This window comes from Scyliorhinus canicula, chromosome 2, assembly GCF_902713615.1.
Source record: "Scyliorhinus canicula chromosome 2, sScyCan1.1, whole genome shotgun sequence".
NCBI lineage: Eukaryota > Metazoa > Chordata > Chondrichthyes > Carcharhiniformes > Scyliorhinidae > Scyliorhinus > Scyliorhinus canicula.
Genome location: NC_052147.1, coordinates 208,540,849 through 208,564,559, shown reverse-complemented (window position 1 = coordinate 208,564,559; position 23,711 = coordinate 208,540,849). Strand labels below are relative to the sequence as shown.

The window sequence follows — 23,711 nt, the reverse complement described above, 5'->3', positions numbered from 1 at the left end:
CACTGGCCCACGTGCCGCGGGACAGGGCATCTGGGGGCTCGTTGAGCTTCCCCGGTCGATATATGATATCGCAATTATAGGTAGAGAGTTCGATCCTCCACCGCAAGATTTTATCATTTTTAATTTTGCCCCTTTGCGAGTTGTCAAACATGAAGGCAACCGATCTTTGGTCGGTGATGAGGGTAAATCTCCTACCTGCGAGGTAGTGCCTCCAGTGTCGTATAGCTTCCACGATGGCATGTGCTTCTTTTTCGACCGAGGAGTGTCGAAGTTCCAAAGCGGAGAGGGTTCGGGAGAAGAAGGCGAATGGTCTCCCTGCCTGATTCAGAGTGGCGGAGAGAGCGACCTCTGAGGCATCGCTCTCCACTTGAAAGGGAACGGATTCATCCACCGCCCGCATGGCGGCTTTGGCGATGTCCTCCTTGATGCAGTTGAAGGCCTGGCGGGCCTCAGCTGACAGTGGGAAGAGTGTGATCTTAAATAGTGGGCGGGCTTTGTCCGCATACTGGGGGACCCACTGGGCGTAATAAGAGAAGAATCCCAGGCACCTCTTGAGGGCCCTGGGACAATGAGGGAGAGGGAGCTGTAAGAGGGGGCACATACGGTCTGGGTCATGGCCCAGGACTCCGTTTTCCACGACATAGCCGAGGATGGCTAGTCTGGTCGTGCGGAAAACGCATTTCTCCATATTATAAGTGAGATTGAGTTTCTGGGCGGTTTGGAGAAATCGGTGGAGGTTGGCGTCGTGGTCCTGCTGATCATGGCCGCAGATGGTGACATTGTCAAAGTACGGAAACATGGCCCGCAGCCCGTACTGGTCCACCATTCGGTCCATTGTTCGTTGGAACACCGAGACCCCATTCGTGACGCCAAAGGGGACCCGGAGGAAATGGAAGAGGAGGCCATCTGCCTCGAACACTATGTAGTGGCGGTCCTCCGGGCGGATTATAGCTGGTGATAAGCAGCCTTCAGATCCACCGTGGAGAATATCCAGTACTGGCCGATCTGATTAACCATGTCTGCAATTCCATAGAACATAGAACAGTACAGCACAGAACAGGCCCTTCGGCCCTCAATGTTGTGCCGAGCAATGATCACCCTACTCAAACCCACGTATCCAGCCTATACCCATAACCCAACAACCCTCCCCCCTTAACCTTACTTTTAAGGACACTCCGGGCAATTTATCATGGCCAATCCACCTAACCCGCACATCTTTGGACTGTGGGAGGAAACCGGAGTGCCCGGAGGAAACCCACGCACACACGGGGAGGACGTGCAGACTCCGCACAGACAGTGACACAGCCGGAAACCGAATCTGGGACCCTGGGGCTGTGAAGCATTTATGCTAACCACCATGCTACCGTGCTGCCCCTTCTGGGGAGGGGGTACGCATCGAGGAGCGTGAACCGATTAATGGTTTGGCTATAATCAACCACCATTCGGAACTTTTCCCCGGTCTTGATGACCACCACCTGAGCTCTCCAGGGGCTGTTACTGGCCTCTATGACTCCCTCACGTAGGAGCCACTGGACTTCGGTTCTAATAAATACCCTGTCCTGCAGGCTATACCGCCTGCTGCAAGTGGCTACGGGTTTGCAGTTCGAAGTGAGATTAGCGAAGAGTGGAGGGGCGTCGATTTTTAGTGTCACTAAACTGCAGATAGTGAGTGGAGGTAGGGGTCCGCCGAAGCGGAGTGTGAGGTTCTTGAGATTACATTGGAAGTCGAGTCCAAGTAAGAGTGGGGCGCAGAGGTCGGGGAGTACGTACAGCTGGAAATTAGAGTAGCTGGCGCCCTGAATCGTTAGGGTCGCGACGATGCGCCCTTGTATGTGGACTGAGTGTGAGCCCGAGGCGAGGGAGATAGTTTGCAGTGCAGGGAAGATAGGGAGCGAACAGCATCTTACCAGGTCAGGATGTACGAAGCTCTCGGTGCTCCCGGAGTCAAAGAGGCACGGTGTCCTGTACCCATTGATTTTAACAGACATCATCGAGCTCTGGAGGTGCTTCGGACGCGACTGGTCCAACGTGACTGTGTTGAGTTGCGGGTAGTCGGCGGCTCGTCAGCAGTGCTGGAGTGGCCTCGTGATGACTGTCCGCTGAGGTCGTAGTCGTCGAGGTTCGGTTCGGGTGATGGCCAAGATGGCGGCCCCCGTTGATTGCATGTGGCGGGTGCTGTGGAAGATGGCATCCAAGATGGCCGCCCCCGTGCATGGCACGTGGCGGCCGGCGAGGAAGATGGTGTCCAAGATGGCGGCCCCCATGACTCGCACGTGGCCAGCCGCGTGGAGGAGGGTTGCCAAGTTGGCATCCCATGAGTCGCACATGTCGGGTGGAGGTGGAGTCGGCAGACACGCTGCAGCATTACGGGGCCTGCAGGCCTGTGAGTTTGGGAGGCGAGTGCTCTGGACTGCGGGGGAGTTTGGAGTTTTCGATTTTGCCAGGCATACTCGGGCATAGTGTCCTTTGCGACCGCAGCTGCTGCAGGTCGCATTGTGGGCCAGGCAGTGCTGCCGTGGGTGTTGGGGCTGGCCACAGAAATGGCACGCTGGTGCTGCATAGTGGGTGGGTGGCCGCGCGGCGCAGGCCTGGGGCAGTCGCTGGTCGGGGGTCCACGATGGGGTCACTTGGTCCGCGGGGAATGAGTTCAAACTGCGGAACGCGACCTCCATAGTCGTAGCTAACTCTACAGTGTCCTCCAAGTTCTGGGCCCCTTTTTCAAGCAATCGCTGGCGCACATAGTTGGACCTGAGCCCTGCAACGTATACATCACGTACAGCAAGTTCCATATGCTGGGAGGCTGTTACAGCCTGAAAATTACAGTCCCGAGCAAGGGCTTTTAAATCATGCAGAAAGTCTTCTAGCGACTCTGCAGGGCGCTGGCGGCGGGTCGTGAAAACGTGCCGCGCGTAGACCTCGTTAATCGGCCACACGTACAGTCGGTCGAGCATAGCCAGGGCTTCAGTATATGAGGTGGTACAATTGAGTTGCGTAGAGATAAGATGGCTCACCCGTGGTGCAGTAGGCTGAGTTTCTGCTCCTCTGTAGTCTCGGATGTGCTTGATTCAGCCAGGTAGGCCTTGAAACATCGAAGCCAGTGTAGGAAGATTTCCTTCGCCTCTGCAGCCTGTGGGTCGAGTTCTATTCGATCAGGTTTGAGGGCTGATTCCATAGTAGTTTTCTTCAGGTTTTCCAAGACTATTAAATTGATGTGACCATCAATTCACTAGAGACACGATTGGAAGTAAACTGTGGTTTTAATAGTCTTACAACTGAGCCTGCCTGCGACCAGAGGAACTGAGAGCAGGCTTACGGCTGCAGCACTTTATACTTCCGGTAGTGGGAGGGGCCATGGACGGAGCCAAGGGTGGAGCCCTGTACAAGCTCCTCATCTCCCCCTATGGGCAGAGCCGCGCAACGGCTCACATACAGAGCCCACAAGGACAAAATACAATGCAATGCAATACAGTGTGAATTACAATGCAGTATAATTCACCACAATGGGCAGGTTAAAAAGTTAAAGATACTTAGTTTATGTCTGGGAACAAGCCATGGAGATGGACTGTGGCAGGACAGTTCCTTTCTTCACATCTCAGATGTATGGGTCAGAACAACTGGAAGAAGGCAGCGAGATAATCTGCCAGGAGCTTTGGGTAAGGATCAGAGGGCCATCAGGAACCAGGATATAACAGGATATGTCACCATTTCTCTATGTATGCAAAAACGAAAACGAGAACCGATCAGTTCAGTTGGGTTCTCGACTTTCCTGTGGATTACAGTCTCTTTTTGCCCTGCAAAGATATCATAGTCTGACAATAAGGTGGGATTGTGGATTTCCGTGGCTGAATCAATCTGGTTGGAACAGCTTCCAGCAAATCAGCAGAGGAACCGTGAGGTTTTGTTTTGCTGACTAGGCTTAAATATTCAGCCTTGGAGAAGATGTCGGCTGTGCACATGGGTGGACTGACCTTAAAAGATTGCTGCATCAAGAAGTATTTTGGGTGACTGGGAGAGTATAATCATGATTTGGATTTAGATTTATTGCCACGTGTACTGAGCTACAGTGAAAAGTATTGTTCATGAGCAGGAGTCTTTTCGTGTAGGGATGTTTTTCACTGTTAATAACATCCTTGTAGATCCAGCTGGTGAGCAGAAAGTGGGGGAAGGAAAAGAGCAAAGTTTTTAATGGAAGCAGGCCCCCGAAGTGTATGAAATTCCTCAGAAAACTAAGGAAATTTGGCATGTTCACATTAACTCTTACCAACTTTTACAGATGCACCATAGAAAGCATCCTATCTGGCTGCATCACAGCCTGGTATGGCAACTGCTCGGCTCAAATCCGCAAGAAACTTCAGACTCGTGAACACAGCCCAGTCCATCACATGAACCTGCATCCCATCCATTAACTCCATCTACTCCTCCCACTGCCTGGGGAAAGCGGGCAGCATAATGAAAGACCCCTCCCACCTAGCTTACTCACTCTTTCAACGTCTTCCATCGGACAGGAGATACAAAAGTCTGAGAACATGCACGAATAGACTCAAAAACAGCTTCTTCCCTGCTGTTACCAGACTCCTAAATGACCCTCTTATGGGCTGACCTCATTAACACTACACCCCTGTATGCTTCACCCGATGCTGGTGTTATGTAGTTACATTGTATATCCTATATTGCCCTATTAAGTATTTTCTTTTATTTCCTTTTTCTTAAATTTAAAGTATCCAATTCTTTTTTCCAATTAAGAGGTAATTTAGAGTGGCCAATCCAGCTAACCTGCACATCTTTGGATTGCAGGGGTGAAACCATGCAGACATGGGGAGAATGTGCAAACTCCACATGGACAGTGACCCGGGCAGGGATCGAACCCGGGTCCTCAGCGCCGCGAGGCAGCAGTGCTAACTACTGCACCACCGTGCTTCTAATCGGTATTTACTGTTGAGAAAGGCATGGCTGTTAGGAAACTTTGGGAAATAAATAGTGATGCCGAGGAGTGTACATACTACAGAGAAAGAGGTGCTGGAAGTCTTAAAGCGCATCATGGTAGATAAATCCCCAGGACCTGATGAAATGTATCCCAGGACATTGTGGGAGGCTAGGGAGGAAATTAGGCTCCACTCATAGGGATATTTGAATCGTTGACAGCCAGAGGTGAGGTTCCTGAAGATTGGAGGGTAGCAAATATTGTGCCTTTGTTCAAGAAGGGCCGCAGGGAAAAGCCTGGGAACAACAGACCGGTGAGCCTAACGTCTGCGGTGGGTAAGTTGTTCGCGGATATTCTGAGTGACAGGTTCTGCAGGCATTTAGAGAGGCAAGGACTGATATGGGATAGTCAGCATAGCTTTGTGAGTTGAAAATCATATCTCACGAATTTGATTGAGTTTTTTGAAGGGGTAACCAAGAAGGTGTATGAGGGCAGTGCAATCGAGGTTGTCTACATGGACTTTAGCAAGGCCTTTGACAAGGCCGCATGGCTAGGTTGTTGCATAAGGTTAAATCTCATGGGATCCACGGTGAGATGGCCAATTGGATACAAAATTCCAATTGGATACAAAATTGACTCGACCACAGAAGGTGGTTTTAGAGGGTCATTTTGCAAACTGGAGGCCTGTGACCAGTGGTGTGCCTCAGGGATCAGGTCTGGGTCCACTATTATTTGTTATTTATATTAATGGTTTAGATGAGAATTTTGGAGGCATGGTTATTAAGGTTGCAGATGACACCAAGAGTGGTGGCATAGTGGACAGTGAGGAAGGTTATCTAGGATTGCAAGGGGATCTTGATCAATTGGGCCAGTGGGCCATTGAATGGCAGATGGAGTTTAATTCGGATAAATGTGGTGATGCATTTTGGCAGATCAAATCGGGGAAGGACCTACTCAGTTAATGGTAGGATGTTGGGGAGAGTTACAGAACAAAGAGATCTAGGAGTACAGGTTCATAGCTTCTTGAAAGTGGAGTCACAGGTGGACAGGGTGGTGAAGAAGGCATTCGGCATGCTTGGTCAGAACACTGAATACAGGAGTTAGGACATCTTGTTGAAGTTGTACAAGACATTAGTCAGGCCACACCTGGAATACAGTGTACAGTTCTGGTCACTCTATTATAGAAAATATATTATTAATCTAGAAAGAGTGCAGAAAAGATTTACTAAGATGCTACCGGATTTGATGGTTTGAGTTATAAGGAGAGGCTGGATAGACTGGGATTTTTTTCCCTGGAGCATAGGAGGCTTAGGAGTGATCTTACAAAGGTCTGTAAAATAATGAGGGGCATAGGTAGGATAGGTAGTCGACATCTTTTCCCAAAGTCTAAAACTAAAGGGCATTGGTTTAAGGTAAGGAGGGAGTCCAGAGGGGCAATTTTTTCACACAGAGAAGAGTGTCTGGAATGAGCTGCCAGAGGCAGGTACAATTTTGTCTTTTACAAAGCATTTAGACAGTTGTATGGGAAAGCTGGGTGGGTATAGAGGGGTATGAGCCAAATGCGAGCAATTGGGACTAACTTAGTGGTAAAAACTGGGCAGCATGAACAAGTTGGGCCGAAGGGCCTGTTTCCATGCTGTAAACCTCTATGACTCTATGTCAAAAGAATGTAAACAGAGAAAACTAGCGAGAGAAACTGCAGTCGCTGCATACGGTTGTTGAACAGCACCAGCTCGATGAAGGGTTGGTTAAGTCCCATACAAACCAAAGCACAAGGTCAGCCGGTGGAAATGTGCAGGGCATTTTAGACCAAGTAGAACTGGATGGAGTGTAAACCAGATACTAGTGTCATGTGAGAGTACCTTTAAGAAATGGATGTTTATAAATGGGTGTGTATATAAATATCTGTAGTGAGAGTACCTTTAAGAAATGGGTGTTTACTACTGCAGTGATGTCATAGAGTGGGTGGAGCTGGGCGGTCTGTCAATTTTTTACTTTAGTTTTAGGCTGTTTGCTGCAGGGTGTGTTTTAGTTTTGTTTTCAGTGTTGGAACTGAAGCCAGACAGAGCAGGCGTACTGTTGATCTCTCTGCCATGAAAAGACTGTCTCTTGATCATTTGGTGAACTCAGAATTATAAATGTTCTCAGTAGTGACTTTAGCTTAACGTGCTTCTGTTAAAGGTTATGTTTTTTGTAAGTCTTCTGGGTGCTAAAAGGACAGCGTATTCATTACTTAGTGTTGTATTCTTTGGGGGCTGCATTTGAATTGATGGTTGCTAAGATGTTCACTGTATGTTTTAAAAAGGTTAACTTAAGTTCATAGAATAAACATTGTTTTGCTTTTAAAAAATACTTTTCCATTTCTGCTGTACCACACCTGTAGAGTGGGCCGTGTGCTCACCATACCACAATCTATTAAAAGTTGTGGGTCAGGTGAACTCGATGATACACTTTGGGGTTCTCTAATCCCTGGCCCATAACACTAGAATGTAATCAACCCATACTTTGCCAAACATATATATCTGGAACAGCAAGGGTCTCAATGACGATCCCTGGGGAACACTACTCCAAACCTCCCCCTAGCCCGAAAAGTATCTATTGACCATTACTCTCTGATTCCTATATCCACATTGCTACTGTGCTCCATGAGCTATAACGTTTCTCAAGTCTGTTGTGTGTCATGAATGCCTTTTGAAAGCCCTTGTGCATCACATCAACAGCATTACCCTCATCAACCTTTTCTGTTCCCTCCTCAAAAAACTCTAGCAGGTTAATTAAACATGATTTCCCCTTTAGGAATCAATGTTGGCTTTTCCTAATCAACCCACATTTCCATGTGACTACCAATTCCATCTCAAATAATTGTTTCTAAAAGCTTGCCAACCACTGATGTTAAACTGACTGGTCTTTAATTGCTGTGGCTCCATTTCAAAAATATGAAGTTCCGGCAAAGGCACATAAATGTGAAATGTTTCAAAACAGTCAAGGGTCACAAGACAGAAAAAGATGGTTTACACCCGACCAAAAGTAAGCTTCAAGCATAAGAAATGTGCACACCCTTTGAACTTGTCTGAGCTCAGATCGGTTTGGGGTTTAGTGAGTTGTTACTGTAAATTCATACCAAATTTGGTAATGTTATTGAATGAGCTTTTGAGGAAGTGTGTTCCATGGAAATGAACAAGGCAACAGGAAACAGTATTCCAGTTCTGTAAAAGTAAATTGGTAGATGGTACATTGCCTGTATATTGAAATGTAGACAAAGAGGTTCAGCTAGCATGTGATCTCTCTCCACACTGAGTCGGTGCTGTGATCTCTCCTGTGTTGGATAATGGTAGTAGCTACCATCGACACCGCAAACTGCCGGCTCAAAGTGGAGAGGATCTCCAAGAAGATCGTGCATATAGACACTGACATTAAGTTTCTAGAGATGCAAGAAAGCAGACAAGATCCCGAAAGGGCTACAGATCACAAACCCACTCAAGTCGACCTACAACACAACTACACTGAGAAACTCTGCCGTCGCTCCTCTCTCACACTCCTCAACCACCTTGTACACCAGCACTACAGCAGACCCGCAACCTGGAAACCAAGATAGAGGCCATATTCTCAACTTGCACTCAGGGCGCAGCAGACCAGATGTGGAACACTGCCAAACAACCTGGTGTTGTAAGACTTCTTACTACGCACACCCCAGTCCAATGCCGGCATCTCCACATCTTGGATAATGGTGAGGACAGACCAATTACATTTGCCTCATGCATTCTCAATGCTAGTGATTTAAATTAGACTCAGATAAAACATAAAGCATTGGCTCTGATTTTCCTTGCCCAATGGTGACGGGCATGTTCGGTGGCAAGATCGGGAAATCTCACGAGGTTAGGTTGGACCATTTTCTGATGACATAAATCCAGCACGCAATCGTCTCCTCCCCCCATCAACGTCGGGCCGCGTTTCCTGCCCTCAAACATTGCGAATTTAAATTTCATAAATTAGCATCTCGTTAATGGGCCAGATGTCGGTTTCATGCCCCCACGTCAAATTTAAATCCCATGTCAGTGTGACTTTGCATGAGTGCGGCCTCAACCGGGATCTTGGATTCATGTCGCATTACATTCACCCCCCACCATCTGGCCTGGACTTGCAAAATCCTACCAACTGTCCTGGCTTGAGACAATTCACACCTCTTTAACCTGGGGTTACCCCTATCTCTGGATCTGTAATGATTTGATTTCCCGCAAATGCTCGCATTCCAAGCATTGTCTGGCATCTCTGACTTTGTCTATACAAACGTTTCTGGAACATACCTCTCCAGTCACCTGAGGAAGGAGCGGTGCTCCGAAAGCTCGTGTTTGAAACAAACCTGTTGGACTTTAACCTGGTGTTGTAAGACTTCTTACTGAACTTCTGAGGGAAACTCTGAGATAAGTGCAGACAAGTTAGCCAGTGCTGGACAGAATTCCCCATAGCAAGTGGTGCCACAGATTATCGGGGGTGGGTCACAGGCAAGCCTCCAAAGCACTTCTTCCCAGCTAGCTTTCAGTGCGGTGCCATGGCAAGGACTCCAGACCGGGGAGCCTTGGGACAAGGGCTCCAGTTCCCGGAGTGGGGATTGCTGACAGTCCCATTTATTGTGCTTCACCTTGTAACCCCTCTGGCAGAGACTGGGACTTGGGTTTTAGGGACTGCAGAACAACTGGGCAAGTTGGAGGATCGCCTCGTGTGAGGTGGGCATGGAAAAGTCACTGAAGAAGGCACTCAGAACCCTTTGCATTGTAGTTATTCAGGCTTTGAGCAATAACCCTCATGGTCTAGCCTAACCGTGCAGCCTTGGAGCGCAGGTCAGGATAGTACCTGCACCCGAGCTGAGAGCACAGTCGAGTGGCTGAGGCTGTCACCACTCCGCCATGTGGAGTCATAAACTTCGACTAGCATTTGAAAGCGATGGCCTGCAGGGATTTGAAAATTTTAATGAACACTCACCTCTTGGAAACTGCACTGAAACTTCCAAAGGCCAGAGATGCTTGGGTCTAGATTGAAAGATTCATCTGCGCGGTCCAACTCCAGCAGATTCAAGGAGGCCACACATCCTTTTTTACTGCAATAGCTGCCATAAAGCAGCTACGTTTAAAGGGGGGGGGGGGGGTAAGATAGTGGGGTTGTGAGTTATGGGGAGCCAGAGTGTGTGTGGAAGTCGGAGCATTGTGCGACAGGTGTCTGAGGTCTGGGTGTGGAAGTTCGGAGGTAGGGGTCAGAAATAGTGGTGAGTTCCGTGGGGTGCTCGGTCTGGGTCTTTACAATAGTTACGGAGAAGTTCAAAGGGGTTTTAATTCTTCCAACTTTTCCTGAGTAGCGATTGGTGTAACTCCGGCAGAACAACTGAAGTTAGCAATGTGAATTGCATTTTCAGATGATTCCGAGCACAGTTTCCCAGACCATTCCCGACAATGTTTTGAGAGGGATTCCCCACTGCATCTTTAGGGTATGCTCCAAATCCAATGCTGGGGAGCTCAGACGTTACAGCCCATGGTGTGGGGCAGAGGTGTGTGAGGCTTTGGTCAGCCATAAATGTAACTAAACATTGGCTATCAAAGTGGTGGCCAGGGTTCTCCGGCATGCGTGAAGGAACCTTGAAATGCAGCTGGAGCAGGACACTTGACCAACAGAGGTACTTTGGAGACATATGCTGACCGTCACGACTGTCTATTAGATTTTGCAGTGAGGAGACCATCAGGAACATGGAGCCTGGTGATCTTGCTGTCTGCCTCATGGTTTATAGGCAGGATAAAAGAAGAATGTAACAGAAGCACCTGACTCAGCAAAGGCGGAAGTACAACCCTCAAAATCACAGGACGGGAGATCCACAGAGAGCTGGTGTTTGTAGGCACCTTTCTAGACCCAGGGTATATAAGACAGCACCTGTCCTCCTGCGGATGAGTGAGAACCAATGTCACCTAAGACTGCGATGGTCGTTCACATGTGCCACCGGCTGCAGGATTTGGCGTCTCGGCCACTCAGAGGGCGTCCACTGTCAGTGGCATTGACAGTGACCGCCATACTCAATTTCTACGGCAGTGGCTTCTCCCAGGGCTCCACTGTGTGGAATCGGTCAAGCCTTCACTCAGAAATGTATCCATGAGATCATGGATGCCATCTTCACCAAGGCACATAACTTTGCCGACTTTGACTGAGATCAGGCAAGCCAGGAAGCAAGAAGGCTAGGATTTGCTGAAATTTGCGATTTTCCACAGATTGCTGACTGCAATCACATAGCTCCAAGATCTCCATGGCAACAAGTAGTCCAATATGTGAACCTCAAGGGCTTCCACTTGCTCAATGTTCAGCTAATCTGTGACCATAACAAACAGATCATGTAGATCTACACACAATCCCCAGGGAGTGTCCATAACTCCTACAGTGACAAGGCCTATCCACAGAGGACATGGCTGATGACACCCATGCCGCCATCTGAGATTCCAACTGCGAGATGGTATAATAAAGCTCATGATGCAACCCGGACTTTGGAGGAGCACACCAATGAGGGAATTGAGGTTCCGGTGTCTCAGCAGATCTGGTGGAGCAATCCGGTACATCTCCAAAAGTTGCCACGCAACACTGTGGCTCATTACTGGTTGCACAACCTGATGATGTGAAGGGAAGAGGTTCTGAAGATGGAGGAGATGAACATCTCCACTGATTAGGAGGCGAGAGATGAGGTCCTGGAAGCTCAGTTATAGGTGTAATATTGCAGGCTATGAGGCTAGCTCCATCTCAAAGGTGCTTCAGAGCACGCATAATAGCATGTGACCCAACAACGCTAGGGCATGATATTCTTGCAGTGAACAGAATCCACCTGAACGTGCAGGCATCACAGTATGGGCATTGACTTTGGGACAGGACACTTATTGTAGTCAGAGGGTTACCCAATGTACATTTCATTTTGTGCACTGACTAAGGTTTCACTTCTGATTGGCATGAACACATTGCATCATAAAAAGGAGCCATAGATAAGTAGACATGATTATGAGTGTATTTACACTGGTGAACATTATTTTCAAGTCATTTACATCTGTGCCCACATTGTGCAGCAACACTTTCTTGACTTTCCTAACCTAACTCATGCCTCAGCGATGGAGTGCAGCTCATGCAGTGGTCCAGGACCAAGGTCCAAGGTCTCCACAGCAGCCATCATCCTACCAGTGTTGACCTCGATGCGATGACATGTCGGCACGATCATCTCAACTGAAGCCATATGGGCTCTTCAATTGTGCCTTGCAATCTGTAGAGTGCAGACGTTCTCGCTTCTCGATGTTCCTGAGCTTCTCTTTGCAGCTCCAGTAACAAAGGCAGAGCCCAGTATAAAGAGGCCTGTCATCTGACTCAGACTCAGCAGAATCCTGGCCTGCAGCTGTCCTCTTGAGTGCCTGCCTGGAATGTCTTTGCCTGCGCCTGCTGTGGATCAGACTGTGTGCTGTGCTCAACAGTGTTGTGACCTCAAGCCTACTCTAGAAGTAGGTGCTACCAAGGTGCATGTGTCTGTGCAGGTCGAGGGTGAGTGCTGTGACGGGTCATCAAGTAGTGTGTCATCAGATTAATCTTGCAAGGTGTCTTCGGGTCGCGAGTCAAGGGGTTGGCTTGTGGATGGCCTCTGATGCTTCCCAGATGTGCCTGAGAAAGAAAGGAGAGATCATTAGTGCATGGCAGAGGACAATGGAATAGGAGACATAATTCACATTACATTTGTCTGATGGATGTTGTAGTGCAGGATCCTCAAATGGTTGAGCGCTGCTGACCTCCCAGATAACACAGTAAGGGTCCACACCTTCATCGGCCAGTCGGATGACTCCTTTCTTTCACAGGCACATCTGGGAAGCCTCAGAGGCCACCCACAAGCCAACCCGTTGACTCGCGACCCGAAGACGCCTCGCAAGTTTAATCTGATGACACACTACTTGATGACCCGTCACAGCAAGTGGCGGCCCGAAGTAGGTTTGAGGTCACAGCACACAGTCTGATCCAAAACCTCAGGTTGGGCAATCCACCACTGGTTTGAGACCTCTCCCTCTTCTAATGAGCCAATTTGTCTTGCATGACAACAGGAGGAAAGAATGTGAGCAGCATACCTGCCATGCCAGGTGTGAACAATGCCTGGCATGTATAGGTGGTGAATTGTGCTCTGGACCAGATGCGGATATGATCCTCAGAGGAGGTGAAGGTATGTGTAAGAGAATGAATGGTGATGCCCTTTGAGCTGGCAGTGAGCACGATCCCTGTAGATGTGTGATGGATTTGTGAGTGTGTGAGCTGAGAGCAATCAGAGGGGAAACTTACCCCTGGAAGAATGGAAGCCATCATTCATTCCCTTCCTGCACTGGATGGCTGCCCTCTTTTGCACGACGTTGGCACTCACCACCACTACCACTGCCTTCCATGCTTGTAAGAGGCTCTTCACCTGGAGCAGAGGAAGCAGACTTCATGACAGGACTCCAATGCATCCAGCAGGCGCCAAGAGAGGCATCACTGAGTTTGGGGGTAGCATGTTCCCTTCATTAGAAGCCACGACGTTCCAGTCCATTTGATCACTTTGAGAGTCTAAGCTCTATACAGGGCAGCCTTTAAATATGGTGCCCGGATTACTGAAGGCCCGAAGTCATGGTGGGGTGGGTGAATCAGAGACCACCCCACCAGCGAACAAATATAAAACTTGGAGTAGTGTCTCCGAGGAGCATCCAACGCTGAGTAAAACAAGCATTTGGTTGCTTTTCCCTTCACAACGACCTACATATGCCAAGTTGGATTTTCCGTTCTCACAAAGGAACCAGCTGAACTCTGCACCTGATGTGCGCATTGCCCTCTCCTCCTGTGAGCTTGATTGGAGTAAGATAGTGAGGAGGACCAGATGAAATGTGCCCCAAGATACTGAGGGGGGTAAATGTAGAAACCATGGAAATGATGGTCATAATCTTCCAATCCTCCTTAGATACAATGGTCGTACCAGAGGACTGAAGAATTACAAATGTTCTGGAAAAAAAAGGTGCAACGATACGCCCAGCAACCATAGGTCAGTCAGATTAACCTCAATGTTGGGAAAAATTTTAGAAACGATAATCCAGGGTACAATCAATAAATACTCAGACAGATGTAGATTTAGTAAGGAAAGCCAGCCGGCATTTGCTAAGATGATTAACTAATTTGTGTTTCTGATGAGGTGCTTGTGGTTATTGTAGTTTATATGGATCTCCAAAAATCATTTGATTAAGTGCCACCTCACAAGGTTATCAGCAAAGTTGAAACCCATGAAATAAGGACAGTGGCAGTATGGATAGCTGAGTAACAGGAAACAGAGAGTACTGGTGAATGGTTGTATTTTGGACCGGACAATGGTATATATTGGGGTAAGCATTACAGCCACTGCTTTTCCTGAGCTATATTAATGGCCTAGACTGTCGAGTAAAACTTAAAATTTACGGATAACATAAAATATTGAAATATTGTAAGTTGCGATAGATATCGATAGTGATAGAGGATCGTGATAGATTTCATTTTGGTAGGCAAATCGAGGGGTAATATAAAGTCAATGATATATTTCGAACGGGGAATACATGTACAGATCTTTAAAAGAGACTAGGCTGGTTGAGGAATCCTGGGCTTTATAAATAGAGGTCTTGAGTACAAAAGCAAGGAAGTAATGATGAATCTTCAGGAAGCAATTGTTCCCATTGGAGAAAGGATCCAGAACTAAAGGGTACCAATTAAATGTGAATGGCAAAAGGACCAAAGACAACATGAGGAAATGTTTTTTTATATAGCAGGTTGTTAGTATTGGGAATGGGGAATACATGTACAGATCTTTAAAAGAGACTAGGCTGGTTGAGGAATCCTGGGCTTTATAAATAGAGGTCTTGAGTACAAAAGCAAGGAAGTAATGATGAATCTTCAGGAAGCAATTGTTCCCATTGGAGAAAGGATCCAGAACTAAAGGGTACCAATTAAATGTGAATGTCAAAAGGACCAAAGACAACATGAGAAAATGTTTTTTTATATAGCAGGTTGTTAGTATTGGGAATGGTCTGCCTCAGAGTGTGATGGAGGCAGATTCAATCATGGCTTTCAAAAGGAAACTGGATAATCATCAGAGGAGAGAAAAATTTGAAGAGCTCTGGGGAAAAGGTGGGAATAGCTGATTTGCAGAGAACCAGAGGCACATGATGGGCCGAATGGACTCCTATTCTGTAACCATTCTATGATTTATTTTTTTCTTAAAACCGTAGCCCGAACTGTTTCCAGATGACTTGTTTAAGCAAACTATTGCAAGAACATTTTACAAACTCATCTGACAGAGTATCTTTGCCAATTAGATTTGTCCACCCTATATGAAGATTAAATTCCCCATAATTATTACATTGTCTTTGTTTCAGGCTCTGATTAATTCTTGCTTAATGCTTTGTCCAATGTATCTCCTGTTTGGACAGCCTAGAAATTATTCCCAACAGCATTTTCTGGCCCTTGTTATTCCCATTCACCACCCATGCTACTTCATCTTCCTTTCTTTTGAGATAAAATGCTTTTTTGCTCCTGTCCCAATGTCATCCTTTACTATCAGACCTACTCCCCCACCTTTTCCATTCTGCCAGTTTTTAAAAAATGTTCTGTATCCTGGAATTAATTTCACAATATTGGTCACCTTGTAACCATGTTTCTTTCATGGTTGCAAGAGGCAAATTATAAAGAGTGCAGTGGTATAATATTATTCCAGCTGATTAATCTAAAACTGCACAACATATATCAATTCATTAACCTTGCAGTGTCGCTATCATGAGTTTGTCAGACAACTACTGCTCCAATTTTAATACTGCTTTTTCAAACAAAAATAAGCAGCAGAAGCCTATTTACATTAAATCTAAGTAGTATGAATATTTATTACAATAAAGTCCATTGAAAATGTAACCATGAAAGTGATTTTAAACTCAAAATTACACATGAAGCGAAACTGTTCTAATACTTTTCTTATACTATAAATCTCAAGTATTGAGAGTTTCGAAAGAATTGAAAAATAACAAATGAATGCTTACATTTGTGTGATTTTTCTTTGTCTGTAATTTTAACAGCAGCTTTAACCCATTTAAAATAAATGGATTAAAATAGCAAACAAAGGACATACAATTAATACCGCAATCTATAATTTCTACGTTAAGACCAACAAAAATGGGTCAATACTTTGACTAAATCAGCTGGTCCAGAAAATGTAATAAACAATGCAGCATTTTCAATACTAAATGTGCAAGTAGAGTTTCACAGATGTCTAATACACATCACATTTTAAAAATGCAGCATCTCTTGCTTAGTATGGATTTTTTTGAAGCATGACTTGGTGATATTAATGCACAATTTCAGAATAGTGTACATTTCTAGGATCAAGTGTGGTGAAAACACGTAAGAATTTCTATCTAATATACATGTAAAAGCTCTAAACAATTCCACATCAGAATATTTTTCAACATAATGCTATGAACCTCTCTTAGCTGCCATATTTTATATCAAAATAAGAAAATCTAGCATTGTAACAGATGGGGAAAAGTTCAAGGTATTAAATCCCAAATCACCAACTATGCCAGACCACCATCCTTTCATAATTCAGCCCCTTCTGTTGGAGATCTGAAAATATATTCCAGACAGATGACATGTTAACAGAATCATTTCATGGTTCAGTGTTTTCTCAGTATGATTTATCTCCATCTGCAGGTATTGGAGGGCCCTATTCAGGAGATTTATGAGTAGCGTCCAAGAATCCATTTTAATAAGGGAGACATTGTGCCACATGGAGAAACAAAACATTAATGCCTGGCCCAATATGGGTATCTAGCTCCTGTTTGCAAACTGAAATTTATTATTTCTTTTAATAATTCTCTTGATTCTAAGAGGATTAAATGAAAATGTTTTCAATACCTGTATCAACACTTCAACAATCCTCCAATTTAGCCAAAACAATATTTGAGCAAAATACGTAACGAGATACAGATGCACATCCATTTGAAATCGGTTTCTTTCACGTGATGCTCTGTTATCTTTTGAAACAGTTCAAAATAGAACAGTTTTTTTGTAGTAATTTGGAATTTCAACTGTTTGACAGAATTTGTCAATAACTGCATTCTCGTCTCTACTATAATTCTCATGCCCTGTTTTACACAAATGTAGAAGAAGCAAGATAAAGTACTACTGAATATCAATTTTCTCACACCATGTCATGTTCATTTCTAGGTTCTGGGTCGGTGGATAGAGATAACATTGTGTTGCAGAGATTTTACCACCCTAATTTAAATATGAATAGGAGCTAATCAGAAATGCAAATTGTAACCAAAAGGGTCTGCGATAATAACTGGATGATGATGGAGATAAAAAGGTCAAGGCTTGTATTATTACGGCTTTTAAATTCTCATCAGCAGTAAATAGCTATAGGGAGGAAATCGGCAATGAAGAATAAGTTATTTCTGCTATGCAATGATTTGGACTCGGGCAAGAAAATCCTTGGCAGCCAGTTTTTCGTGCTTTATCGATCATCTGTCCCCTTAAAAAGGGATGGAAAATTAGTTACCACTTAGTTGCTGAATTGTTTATCGCATCATACTATAAGTACAGTGAAAACTCAGTGAAATAAATAACTAAGCAAAATAAACTAATTTGTAGTTCTGGAAATAACTCATTCTAATCCTTTACTAAACCACACTTCAACTTTGCCATTTTGTCTGTAATATTTCTGAACAAATAATGTAATTTAATAAAAAATCAGATGCTGGGTGAAATGTGTAAGATCCACATCCCTATTTTGATTATTTCTTCATTTGCCATTCTGAGAATGGATGTCTGTGGGCATCACAGATGGAATACAGAATAAGCTTGTAAACAAGTGGCTGTTTACATTTAAAGATGATAATGAACATAAAAAAAGAATTTGAATGCCAAAAATGAACCAAAAATGAATTAAGATGCTTAAGAGTCTTGGGATATTTTACTGCATTAAATGAAATATATAAATACAAGTTGCCATTGCTTTTGAAGTCTAGAATGACTTTCTACAGAGATTTGTTTCTCTCATTGATATAAGAATACACTTTCTTTTGTTATTTAGAAAAATAACTATTTTCGTCAAATGAATTGACTAGATTGCTTAGAAAATTGAGAGCAATATATTTTCAACATAAGCGGCGTAATTTTGTGATCTCCAAGTATTTTATTTTAATACACAACATCATCATATCAATTTGTGAATATGGCCATCATTCATACCCAGTTAATGAATTAGACTCATATCATCATGAACTTTCCCTTTCATTTTGGTAAACTCTCTTTTTTGTATTAATTTTTTGGCTCATTAATTCTTCCTCTCTTCCTTCCATCAGATTGTCACCTGGACCAGACAAAAGCTGGACTAGCTAAAGGCTGGACCACTGACTGACAACCTCGCCAGAATCAAAGGCTTGCATCAATGGTGGAATTGATCATGAGGCTTTTCTTCCTCTCAGAATCGTACCACAACACGAATGCAAACTACTATTTTAAGGGGCTGCTTGAGAGCTTCTGAAATTTGTACATGCGAGAAATCCCAAACACTATAATCACTGTGAAGAATTTAAACTCAGATCCCCTAAATAGGAAGTGTGTGCGTGGATTCTACCAGTTACACCCAATATTCAGTCACTGAAGAGTTAATGTGCAATTCATTGTCAATATCTTATTTATCTAAACTAGCTAAAGACTCGACATATGGAAGACGTCCTCATTTGCATATTTTGTCCCAAAGATTTCCCAGACCTACATATTATATAATTCTTTGCATTGAAAACCTTCTCCTGACTTCATAATTGGTAAAATTTTTCATACTTTAGGCATAGAATTGTAATAGTAATTATAACATAGAAGTAAGCCAAGAGAGCCATCTAGTGACATACCTTGGAATCATAAACAGCGCTTTCACAGGATGCAGATCAGACAATGGTGGCTCACCATCACCAAGTTCAATTGCTGTGATACCTAATGACCATACATCACATCGGCTATCGTACGAGTAGTCCAACTGCTGTTCACAAGCAATGACCTGTTAATTAATAATACATTAAATTTCACAAGTTTATTTGTAATTTGATAGTTAGATTCGCACATGCTAGAATTTTGTCTTCATCAATTATTTGAAGGAAGCAACGTCAAATTTATATTGCAGCTCTATGACATAGGTCATTGCAATTTACCTAGGAGCACAGCATTAATTATTGTGCTGGCAGGTACCACATACACAAAATATAAAAACTGATGATTAGTATTCACTCCGTCAAACTCATTACACAACTCCAATGCTTACAGCATATAATAATTGTTGCTAGAAGCCACATAGCATTGTTCTCAACATTATAAAATTATACAATTAAAACATCTTCTGAAGTAAAACTCCAGTATATTCATCGCCATTATTTATACTCAAAGGTATCTTTTAAAGAACGTCATGCATATGCTCACATCCATATCAAGCAGACTCAATCCACATATTTCGCAGAATATCAAATTTCTATATAAAGTGCTTAGATATTTTGAACAATCAATTCATCAGAGACGACTTCCCAATTTGGAATTTTGTTGGCAGGAGTGCAATTATCTTCCTTCGGAATATATAAAATTATTATAGCACATGGGAAATCCACATTTATTTTTCATATGCAGTATTCACAAAACACCAATGATTTATCCCTCTGCACAAGTGCAACAAAATCAAATTGCCATTACTGATGACACAAGCCAGTACCGGAAATTCCCACCCAAAGTCAAGGGACCGTTGGCCGTTCCCATCAAATTTTCCACTCCATCCGTGATGATTCCTGCCGCAGATGGGACCAGAAAGTGCAATCCATTGATGCAACAGGAGGGACTCCACTATATATCTGAAACACTCACTATTGCTAAAATAAATACAATCGATTATTCAACTTGCTTGCTCAAAATTAATGCTACAAACACATATCTGCTTCTCTGAAAGTTTTTACACAATTCAAAGTAATTTTCCCCCATACCAAGCATTGGGAAAACAAATAATTTTTCTGATAAATGGAAATGATGCTATGATTCTCAGTGTTTGCGTCATATTTACATGCTTACAATACATTTATATCATTTGAAGTTTAGCATCAAATTTCACAAAATAAAGGCTTTTGATGTCACATTTTGGAAGTGAGAAGTTCTACTTAAATATCGTTCTGTCCTTTAGAACATGCAGATTTGCAAAGGGATTGCAAGGTGTCACAAAGTTATCAGCTTGCTGTTTGTCCAGAGTCGAGTGTTCTGTGCAGTCTCCAGAGATGCAATTGTTTTTCACTTTTTGTCTAACTGAAATTCCGGTGCCCAATTTTTAAAAAATGAAATCCAAAAAACAATATATTTCACAAATATATTTCACAATAGGGCAGCACGGTAGCATAGTGGTTAGCATCAATGCTTCACAGCTCCAGGGTCCCAGGTTCGGTTCCCGGCTGGGTCACTGTCTGTGCGGAGTCTGCACGTCCTCCCCGTGTGTGCGTGGGTTTCCTCCGGGTGCTCCGGTTTCCTCCCACAGTCCAAAGATGTGCGGGTTAGGTGGATTGGCCATGCTAAATTGCCCGTAGTGTCCTAAAAAGTAAGGTTAAGGGGGAGTTGTTGGGTTACGGGTATAGGGTGGATACGTGAGTTTGAGTAGGGTGATCATTGCTCGGCACAACATCGAGGGCCGAAGGGCCTGTTCTGTGCTGTACTGTTCTAAATCTAAATATATTTCACAATTGTTCACATGGTTCAAATTCTTTTGTGTGTATTTAATATTTTTATTAGACTTAATTTTTATTTTTAAGCTTCTACCTCTCCAAACTGAATCGTGGACTGAATCAAATATATTTATGCAGAGAGGTGACTCAAATAACTGAAGAAAGGTCCTGCACCCTGAGCATGTGCAGTGTGCACAATTTCCCAGAAGGCATCACTGACATTTTAGTTAGCCAAATGAGACAGTGCTTGTTTCTCAATCTCTAACAAAAGGCAATATGGTTGTTTCCCAAATTTATTTGAAAAACTAAAGAAAAACATTTAAAAGTTTTATACAGGCATTTTGTAAAGTTTTTTTTAAAGGCAGTGGCCAGGATTTTTAGTATTGTGAAGCTTCCTATCCCAAACCCCAAAGAGTCAGTGAGGAACATATCCCCACCAATACTGGCTGCCCTGCAGCCATTTACCGCTCTGAGGAACATTAATTAGCTGGAGATGGGACTTCAACCCTCACTCAGGAGGAAGTCCATCTCAGGGGGCTGCCAGCCAATCTGATTGGTGAGCATCTCTCTAGCCCCAGCAGCACCAGGAGTTCCAATGGACAGCACTGGGACACAGCAGTGTGGAGGTCTCAGGGCAGGGAAGGGAGGGGGTGAACTTGATGGAGAGAGCACCTGGTTGGGAGGGGAATGGAGTGTGATGTGCCAATGGTTAAAGGATCTCATAAAGGGGTGGCAGTGCCTCCTCCCCCACCCAGTCCCTTCCTTCCTGAGGCCTTAGCAGGGTCACTTTCCAGGTTTTTTCCCCTGCCCCTGAACCCGCCAGCTGAAAAATTGTGGCCGGATGAGAAATAACCCTTATGTGGTCGTTAATATGCCACTCAAAGGCCTTAATTGGGGCAAAGCATTGGGGCTGGCCACAGCATTGCCTGTCCCACCGTCAACGACAAAATGTCAGGATGGGCGAGAGCCCAGTGGGGAGGCCATCTGAGGAATTGAAGACCTTCTCCCCGCCTGCAAACATACCATTGGTGGAATGCAAATTCTGCTAGAGACATACAGAAAAATACACTTCCAAGAACTAATCACAAAATACAAGAGAGTGAAAAATCTGCAGGCTGTGGTAGCAGCAGCAATATACTTGAATCACGTCCACTGGTACTTTCCAGCACTGACCCCACCAGACGTTTCAGAGGCTGTAAAAGGGCAGCTCACTTTCATGGCTGCTTTGCTTCTTGCACATCTGATCATCACGCTACTGGAAATTCCAGGATCCCTATCGGGGTGGAGGGGATTTAATGGTAGCTTTTGATACAAAGTGAAGAGAAAATTTGAGTTAATCAGCATGCTTCACACCTTTAGAGAAGAGGTCAAAAGTAAAAAGCTGAAGAAGAATTACAACAGGTGAAGAACAACAGAAATGCTATTAACCTGTCCATGTCCTTCCTTGAGCTCACATTTTATAAGATACTGGAATCACCAAAATTTGGAAATCTTGGGCGAAATCTTACCAAAAAGTGATAAAAGTGTCAGTCCCGTTACAAAAGAATGGTGAGAATCATTAGAATTTCTCATTGAATCTATAGCTCGTGGGCGGTGGTTAATGCCGTCTCTCTGGCAAAGTGGGGACACTTGGCCGACCATGCTGCAGCCAAGCGGCCCCCAGGCTGCATCTCGGAGGTTTCAGCATTCGCCACCCTAACAGTGATCGCCGCAGATCCCGCACCCACCCCCACCACCCGATAGAGATCTCCGGCTGACACTCCACCCCCTCCCCAAATGTCCGCTCTTCCCGAGACCTCTGGCATTGGCCTGGGTGCGGTTCAGCCACAGCGCCCACTTACCAGGTCACCCCAGACATGCAGGAAATACTAGTGCCTGCATTCGCATAGAATTTACAGTGCAGAAGGAGGCCATTCGGCCCTTGGGGTCTGCACAGGCCCTTGGAAAGAGCACCCTACACAAGCCCACACCTCTCCCCTATCCCCGCAATCCAGTAACCACACTCAATCTTTTTGGACACTAAGGGCAATTTAGCATGGACAATCTACCTAATCTGCACATCTTTGGACTGTGGGAGGAAACTGGAGCACCCGGAGGAAGCCCACGCAAACACGGGTAGAACGTGCAGACTCCGGACAGAAGGTGACCCAAGCCGGAATTCAAACCTAGGACCCTGGAGCTGTGAAGCAACAGTGCTAACCACTGTGCTACCGTGCTGTCCCTGAAGTAAGAGATGAGATCTGGCTCCACAAAGAAATCTGACATCGAGCCTGAATCTATGAGGAGACTTCCCATCAATCTGGTTCAGACAGTCCTCGCCATTTGCTTTCAGATCCACCTCACATATATGAAAGTCTGCCCAAAGGAATTTCCCACCAGGCCCTGGCAGTGCCCTTGGCTCAGGTTGGCACTGCCACCTTGGTACTGTCAGGTGCACTATCCTCCTCCCCCCCCCCCCCCCCACCCCCCCCGCCCAACCACCACCAGGGGCTTTACTTACTTGTGCACATCTGGAGGGATCTCTCCGACTGCCACACACCTGGCCAGCTTCGGGGAGTCACGCCAGGTCAAGATTCCATGAAGAGGTGGGGGGGGGGGGGGGGGGAGAAATAGGTTCTGTCTGGAGTGCTCGCTAATGACACGCTAACACATTAAAATGAGGCTCCCTGGCTTCCGTGGCGGGATTCTTACTACTCTACAGGGGGAATGGGGCGAGGGGGAGGTGAAGAGAGATTTCAAAAGTCAATCATACCGGCGAGAATCCCTTTTCGATTTGCTCCAGATTTCAAGCCCTCGCCCAGTTTCTCACGGACGGCGAGGGGGGGGCTCAAAATCGTCCCACTTGGTTTCAGTTAATGTTAAAGTTTATCTTAAGATTCTAAAGATTTATTAACCAATCAAACTTTCACTGAATACTTCAAGAAGGATCCTATATATATATATATATATATATAGTTAGAGTCAACTATCTTCCTGTGATGGTGCAGTCATGCACATAGGTTAAAAGACAGAAC

At 44.9% G+C, this 23,711-nt stretch overlaps 1 protein-coding gene across 4 annotated transcripts in view; it reads right to left on the bottom strand.

Annotated features, from left to right (window-relative positions):
- Window positions 1-23,711, bottom strand: part of myo3b (myosin IIIB) — an 881,575-nt gene that overhangs the window by 750,867 nt on the left and 106,997 nt on the right. For all 4 annotated transcript variants that reach the window (XM_038789471.1, XM_038789472.1, XM_038789473.1 and 1 more), the window contains one exon: window positions 18,865-19,010. In XM_038789471.1, coding sequence (XP_038645399.1) covers window positions 18,865-19,010 — 146 coding nt within the window. The remainder of the gene's footprint in view (window positions 1-18,864; window positions 19,011-23,711) is intronic.